Source organism: Mytilinidion resinicola (assembly GCF_010093595.1).
Source record: "Mytilinidion resinicola strain CBS 304.34 unplaced genomic scaffold BDZ99scaffold_20, whole genome shotgun sequence".
NCBI classification, from domain to species: domain Eukaryota; kingdom Fungi; phylum Ascomycota; class Dothideomycetes; order Mytilinidiales; family Mytilinidiaceae; genus Mytilinidion; species Mytilinidion resinicola.
In genome coordinates this window covers 742,567-750,812 of record NW_022985456.1, presented here as the reverse complement: position 1 = coordinate 750,812, position 8,246 = coordinate 742,567, and the positions used below count along the sequence as shown (strand labels likewise).

At 43.1% G+C, this 8,246-nt stretch overlaps 2 protein-coding genes across 2 annotated transcripts; both read right to left on the bottom strand.

The window, feature by feature from the left end:
* Positions 1-1,616: 1,616 nt before the first annotated feature.
* Positions 1,617-2,733, bottom strand: BDZ99DRAFT_544126 (P-loop containing nucleoside triphosphate hydrolase protein; the record flags this gene model as incomplete). The annotated part of the gene is made up of 4 exons (XM_033726812.1): positions 2,535-2,733; positions 2,256-2,447; positions 1,772-2,105; positions 1,617-1,738 (listed from the first exon to the last, which is right to left on the bottom strand). The coding sequence occupies exons 1-4, from the start codon at positions 2,646-2,648 to the stop codon at positions 1,617-1,619; spliced, it is 762 nt and encodes a 253-aa protein (XP_033571976.1). The 5' UTR covers positions 2,649-2,733.
* Positions 2,734-4,340: 1,607 nt separating this feature from the next.
* Positions 4,341-4,550, bottom strand: BDZ99DRAFT_397161 (uncharacterized protein; the record flags this gene model as incomplete). Its single annotated transcript, XM_033716036.1, has 1 exon — positions 4,341-4,550. One exon carries the CDS (start codon positions 4,548-4,550, stop codon positions 4,341-4,343), a length of 210 nt encoding a protein of 69 aa, XP_033571975.1.
* Positions 4,551-8,246: the final 3,696 nt, after the last annotated feature.

Here is an 8,246-nt window from a genome sequence, read left to right as displayed (position 1 = left end):
CCCTAACCCTAACCCTAACCCTAACCCTAACCCTAACCCTAACCCTAACCCTAACCCTAACCCTAACCCTAACCCTAACCCTAACCCTAACCCTACGTTTCCTTCTTACTTCTATACTCTACTCTAAACATCCACTGCCGCCGCCTTTCCCTAATCCTACACGGGCACCTACCTACCTCCCTCTTTTAAAAATAAACTCTTTTAAACTTTTACTCTATACTTAACACTTGCTTTCTTATCCTACTTTAAACATTTGCTGCCGCCGCCTTCCTTTAACCCCACACGGGCACCTACCTACCCCCTCTTTAAAAACAACCCCTTTTAAACTCTTACTTTATACTTAACACCTGCTTTCTTGTCCTACTTTAAATATTCGCTGCTGCCGCCTTTCCTTAACCCTACACGGGCACCCACCCACCCCCTCTTTTTAAAAAACACCCCTTTTAAACTCTAACTCTACGTTTCCCTCTTACTTCTATACTCTACTCTAAACATCCGCTGCCGCCGCCTTTCCCTAATCCCACACGGGCACCCACCTACCCCCCCCTTTTAAAAATAAACTCTTTTAAACTTTTACTCTATACTTAACACTTGCTTTCTTATCCTACTTTAAACATTTGCTGCCGCCGCCTTCCCTTAACCCCACACGGGCACCCACCTACCCCCCCTTTAAAACTCTAATAACCCTAAACTTCCTATCTCCTAACCTGCTCTATAAATCTAATAAATCCCCAACATATTCAATTCAACTCTAATCCACTCTATTAAACCTTCCCGCCAAACTATTATAACACGCTCCCCTAATCCCCGTCGCTGCCTTCTTTCCACCCCCCCTTTTACATCTCCTCCTTAACAAAATCTCTAAACTCCTTAGGATACCGCACCTACACTGCGTATACTGCTGCTGCTAATACTCCCTTATACTAACACTTCTTTCCCCTTTACTTCTGCCACCCTTCCTGCATTATATCCTCTTTATAACTTGCGCAAACCCCCTATAGCAATCCGCACTCCTAACACCCTGAAAATAGTGCCCACAACGTCTTCGCCCCCTTTCCTTGCGCCTTCTTTATCGGGTTTATCTTTTCTCGAAACATCTTAATTGCTACCCGAATATTCTCCACTTCCGGCTTATCGCAATACTAAATGTCGTGCCCCTTACTCCTTTCCTCCTATACCCAACATCGCTGGCAACCCACCTTCCACTGCTCCATTAATTTAACTAATCTGTCTACCTCCAACGCTTCTATTAACTATAAACTTGCCTTTCCAATTGCTTGTGCCTTTTAAACCGACAACTGCTGCTCAAATTCCACTCTCTCTGCAACCGCCTTCTTTTCCATCCGGGGCGTTGCTGGTGGTACTCCTAACACGCTGTCTGCTGTGGTAACGCCCTATGCATTATTGTCGGGCTTATCGGCGTCCTTAATTGCAACTATTGTGCTGGCGCGTATATTCCAATCAATCAAAACAATCTTGTCTGTGTCCCTGTTGGCAACTACTGTATTAGTTATTGCTTCGGCTTCTATAACTGCCTCCTCTTTATTAACCGCTACCCCTAAACGCGCTTAATATTACTAACATCTCTGTTCCCCTTCTTTATATTCTACTCGCTCTTAGTTCCCATCTATTGCACCGTTAATTATCTTTCTTATGCAACCCCTACCTACAATAAATCCCTGTATTTCCTCCTTAACATCCTCCCCGAAATCCTGCTTATAAACAACGCCCCTTTTATCTGTTTGGAATCCGTGCATAATTATTGCTTTACTCTTCCGCCCATCACGCCCTGCCCTTCCGCTCTCCTGCGCGTAATGCCGCATTTTTCGAATTGTTCCAACGTGCACTACCGCTCGAATTATTGGCGCATTAATACCTAACCCTAATACGTTTGTGGCCGTGAACACCTGCTGTCGCCCTTTAGTTAACTGCTTTACCAACTCGCTCTTCTTCTTACTGCTTCCCACGTTTCGGTGGAAACAAACGCACTCTAAAACTTCTGCCAATCGAATTGTCTTCTTTACCGTGTCGTAATATACAATTACCTGCCCCCCCGCGTGCTTCTGCTTTAAACTCTCTACCAACTTAACAACTGCGTCCTCTTCCTGTTGTATATTATATCGTTAAATGCGGTATATAATGTTTTTCCGCGTTGTTGGCCCCCAAAACCACTGGTATTCTTCCCTGGCTGGCAACCCTATTAATTAAATAAATTCCTCCTCTTCTTAGGGCTAGATTGTTGCCGTTAAATACACCAACTGCGTTTCTATTATAACTAAATTCCTCAACGCCAATATCCTGCTCCTCCACCCGCCTACTAAATCCAAAATTACGTGGCATTTATTAATCACAATCCGGTCCAACCGTCCTATCGACTGCTGTCGGTTAATAAAATTGCCAAATGCCTTCCTAACCGCCGACTCCGGCGTAACCAACACAACCTGCGCCTATTCTTGCGGACTTTAACTGTTCTATTTAACGCAACCGATGCCGGCTTTATTGCAACGGCTTTTTATATCCTCCTATAACAACACTAATAGCACAACTACTACTGTTACGCCTGTTGAACACAATGCTGGCAACATAAATAACACGCTCTTGCCTCTACCTATGCCTATAATAGCAACTACCGGGCTTTTATAGTGCATAATAGCCTTTAATGCTGGTCTCTGCACGCCCCGAAATTCGGCCTTTTCGCCCACCAACGCTTTCAACTGCTGCTCTATATCCACCAATCTTATTATCTTCCACCGTCAATATTCCTCCTTAATAGCCTCCTTTCTGTCGGCTGCCGCGCGGGTTCCTTTCTTTAGCTTGGTCTGCATCGCGCACAGGAACTGCAAAAACCGATGCCACTCTGTGCTAACCCTCCGCAACTGTGCCCTCCTTGCCTTGGTGCTAAATATCGACTCTGTAATCGACCAACTGTATATTCCCCCTCTAATCCTGGATCTATAGCCGGTCTAGATGTCGAATGCTTTGTCTTTATTATCCGAATTATTCTTATTGCCCTGCACCACCGCCTTTACAACCGCCTTGGAATTAATATATCGACGGTATATAGCCTTGGTGCCGTGTCTCCATGCTATAATATTCAACTTAACCCCCATCTATTGCAACAACGCTCCTTACAATACTATCTTTAAACGGTTGGAATTCCATTTCTTAGGTAACGGAACTGTGTTCTTTCCCCCTTTATCCTTGGCAATATTTTCGGTTTCTTCTATTGCTTTGCATTCTTCTTCTCCTTGCTCTTTATCCTTCTCTTTATCCTCCTCTTCTTTATCCTCTTTATCTTCTGCGCTTGCTGTATTATTAATTCGAACCCGCCTCCGCTTCCTCTGTAGTATTATCCAACCCTTTTCGGGCTCGGGCTCCTATATAAATGGACTAATCTCTGCTGGTTAACCGCCCTATACACTCTCTAACCTCTGCTAAAATAGCAACACCAACCACAAATAATACACCACTAATTTGCCCACCGCGCGTGGCAAATATTGGTGGATAACCTTGGCCTTTCCACTAACTCCTATGCCTTTGTAGTATGCCGTTATATATACCACTAACCCGTCCTTAATAAAAATCCCCCTACTATCGCTATTTGGGCTGTTTTAATGCTGCACTGTTATTAACTCTGTTCCACGCGCTGGCAACCCACCCGTTATATGCACCAACGCTGCCAAATACTGCCGGAATACTCGCATTGCTCGTGTATACTTCTTGATCTCCTTCCCCTTCTATGCTAACCCTTACTTACCTTTTGCTGCTATAGCGGCTGCTAGGTCGCTGGCTCCAATATTAATAAACTTCTTCCTAATCTTCTGCTCCTAGCTAACCCAATTACTTAACCACCTCTTTCTATACACGCCCCCAAATCCTAACTCTTAATTTCGCGGGTTCTTGATAAAACTCCATCCCAACTATTGCTCGGCTGGGTTATCTACTAAATGCGCCCAATTAATAGCTGGCAATGCAACAGCTTTCTGTCCACTTAACAGCCCCCGCACAACTTAATCGACCTCTTCCAACAATAACAAATCCCGGTGCAACTTAACCCGGGCTGTCTCCACCAACCCGTGGACTATTAAACGCAACTAGGGCATGCTAAATCAAATATTACTATACAACAACATATCGTCCATCCACTTAATTACGCCCTTAGTATTAGTGGTGTACCGGATCTTTATTCTATACGCCTTTAACCGCTGCAACTAATCTATAGGGTGCGGTATTCCGCTATATTAAACCAATATTATAAACCGGTCTGCCATCTCTTACACAAATTCAAAATGCGCCGGCGCTATTTCCTTGGCGTCTTTCTGGCTGAAATGCTCCTTCTGTTATATATCCGCCGCGCGCTCTTTACGCATTTTTATGGCCTGATATAAAACCAATATACGGGATATATTAATAATAGCTGCAATCTTAGGCGTGTATATTAACGCGCTTTCCCAACCGCATTGCTGGCTAATACCTAAAACGGCCATGCCGCTAATTAATGCGCTGGTGTACTTGTTGTCCGTGAACAGGTAGTCCAACAACGCTAACATAAATGCTAAAACAGCCTCCTCTAACCTCTCTTGCTCCTCCTTATCAATTATATAACTGTTGTTGCTATTACTGCTGTCGTCGCTAATGTCACTATTATCGCTATCCTCCTCTTCATCCTGCCCTACTATTATCTCGATCTTTGCTAATACTAACCCCTGTTTGCCTGTTAACCTAAATACTGGCCTCTAGTTCTAGATATTGCCCTCGCTCTCCGACTTTTCTATCTCCTTACTGTAAATCGGCTCTATTCTGCGGGTTCTCTAAATGTAACGGACAATAGCTAACTAATACGCGCTGTATTTAACTATTGTCTTGCCCGTCTAGCGTGCGCTGAACGGCTTCTCGTTTGTTTTGTTGCCGGTTTCACGTCGATTAATGTAATTTATAGCTGCCAATCCAACCACGCTGGCTTTAGATGCTTGCTGCGCCTTCTAAATTACTATCTCAACTGCAAAACACAAATTAGCCAACGCTCCCTCTCTCTTCTCGGGCTTGCGTATTAACAACTCCAACCACTCGCTATCTAATCTCTTTAAATGCTTTGCCTATCCGGCGCGGTTCAACTATGCATTGACCTCGAATTAGTTGTCGTTGGCCTGGATCTAACTGCTCGCTTCCTTATCGGCTCTCTTAATATTAATTATTGCCTGTGTAAATGCGGCCTCTAATACCTCCTAGATAGGATCCTTCTATTTTTCTCTCTTAGCGGCTGGGTTGTGCGCGTTTACCTGGAACAATCGGGCCAACAACGCCTTGCTGCTGAATTTCTGGCAATACACGCCAACTTCCCACATCTTCGCCCGCTGTATAATGCTCTGCTGCCTTTAGTAATAACGTCCTCGCTTTCGCGGATTCTCCCACCTATGCTTCTTCTTATAATAGGTCTATATATTCTGCAAACCGCGCACTATAGCTCCACACGGCTGGTCGTTTTCATAGGTTCCTAAACATTTCAATCTGTTATGCCAAATAGGTAAATACGGCACGGGTTTAGCGGTGGGTGCTGGGAAAACAACCTGCCTGTTGTTCTGGGCCCAATCTTCCATATCTGCTACGGCCTCTTATATGGATTTTCGTGTTGCTGATGTTAATTCCTGGTGGTGCTTGGTTAAATGCATTTATAACTGCGTCTTAGTAATGCCGTGGCTACAAACTCGGCAAACTACGATGCGGTACTGCGGGATATGCTCGAAAATTCGGGTGAATTGTTCTATAGCGTTTAATACGATTGCTATAATAATTGCTGTAACAGATTCACGGTTTAATATAATAATAGGATAATAGAATATTAGATAATAGATAATTAATAAACGTGTTAATCGCCGTGTTAATGGCGGCCGGACGTGCTTTTAACTACTCTCACCGCTACTTAGACCCTTCCCAACGCCTCCTGCTCTTGGCCACCTGGATTGTTACACCCGTTACTTAACTATGCATCTGGGGGATCCATCTACAACCTTGCGTGCCTGGGTGCAACTGGTGGCATAGTGGGTCCTGATTTCCGGGTACCTGGGGCTTGCAAATAGCTTGCAACGACTATATCTATTACAAACTTTGGGTACTTAACTACCCTCCTACGTTCGCGCCTTAACTGCGATCGCTGCGCACGGCCACGAACATTATTACAACCCTAACTACCCCAACGCGACGACGACAACATAATCCAACGGTCGCATCGTTAATCCGAATAGTGCATTTAATGCGCAATGGTCAATAACTTGCCTGCAGCGTTGGAACCAGCAAATTCGGTTGGGGTTTGCCACGGTATGATTTGATTTTCGTTTCTAAATTATATTGTTGCAGCGCACGGTTCAGTTTTAAATCATAATATAGCATATGCCACGATATGTTTTACCTATAGGTTAATAGGCACCTACCTACCCCCTCTTTTTAAAAAACACCCCTTTTAAACTCTAACTCTATATTTCCCTTTTACTTCTATACTCTACTCTAAATATCCGCTGCCGCCGCTTTTCCCTAATCCCACACGGGCACCTACCTACCCCCCCTTTTTAAAAACAAACTTTTTTAAACTTTTACTCTATACTTAACACTTACTTTTTTATCCTACTTTAAATATTTACTGCCGCCGCCTTCCCTTAACCCTATACAGGCACCTACCTACCTCCCCCTTTAAAACTTTAATAACCCTAAACTTCCTATCTCCTAACCTGCTCTATAAATCTAATAAATCCCTAATATATTTAATTTAACTCTAATCCACCCTATTAAACCTTCCCGCTAAACTATTATAACACGCTCCTCTAATCCCTGTTGCTGCCTTCTTTCTACCCCCCCTTTTACATCTCCTTCTTAACAAAATCTCTAAACTCCTTAGAATACTGCACCTATACTGCGTATACTACTGCTGCTAATACTTCTTTATACTAACACTTTTTTCCCCTTTACTTCTGCTACCCTTCCTGCGTTGTATCCTTTTTATAACTTACGCAAACCCCCTATAGTAATCCGCACTCCTAACACCCTAAAAACAGTGCCTATAATATTTTTGCCCCCTTTCCTTGCGCCTTCTTTATTAGGTTTATCTTTTCTTAAAATATCTTAATTGCTACCCGAATATTCTCCGCTTCCGGCTTATCGCAATGCCAAATATTATGCCCCTTACTCCTTTCCTCCTATACCTAATATTGCTGGCAACCCACCTTCTACTGCTCTATTAATTCAACTAATCTATCCACCTCTAATACTTCTATTAACTATAAACTTGCCTTTCTAATTGCTCGTGCCTTTTAAACTAATAACTGCTGCTTAAATTCCACTCTCTCTGCAACCGCCTTTTTTTCCATCCGGGGCGTTGCTAGTAGTACCCCTAACACGCTGTCTACTGTGGTAACGCCCTATATATTATTATCGGGCTTATCGGCGTCCTTAATTACAACTATTATACTGGCGCGTATATTCTAATTAATCGAAACAATCTTATCTATATCCCTGTTAGCAACTACTATATCGGTTATTACTTCGGCTTCTATAACTGCCTTCTTTTTATTAACCGCTACTTCTAAACGCGCTTAATATTGCTAATATCTCTGTTCCCCCTCTTCGCATTCTACTTGCTTTTAGTTCCTATCTATTACACTATTAATTATCTTTCTTATACAACCTCTACCTATAATAAATCCCTGTATTTCCTTCTTAACGTCCTCCCTAAAATCCTGCTTATAAACAACGCCCCTTTTATCTGTTCGGAATCCGTGCATAATTATTGCTTTACTTTTCCGCCTATTACGCCCTGCCCTTCCGCTCTCCTGCGCGTAATGCCGCATTTTTCGAATTGTTCCAACGTGCACTACCGCTCGAATTATTAGCGCATTAATGCCTAACCCCAATGCGTTCGTGGCCGTAAACACCTGCTATCGCCCTTTAGTTAACTGCTTTACCAACTCGCTCTTCTCCTTGCTGCTTCCTATATTTCGGTGGAAATAAACGCACTCTAAAACTTCTACCAATCGAATTGTCTTCTTCACCGTGTTGCAATATATAATTACCTGCCCCCCCGGGTGCTTCTGCTTTAAACTCTCTACTAACTTAACAACTGCGTTTTCTTCCTATTATATATTGTATTATTAAATGCAGTATATAATATTTTTCCGCGTTGTTGGCCCCTAAAACCACTGGCATTCTTCCCTAGCTGGCAACCCTATTAATTAAATAAATTCCTTTTCTTTTTAGGG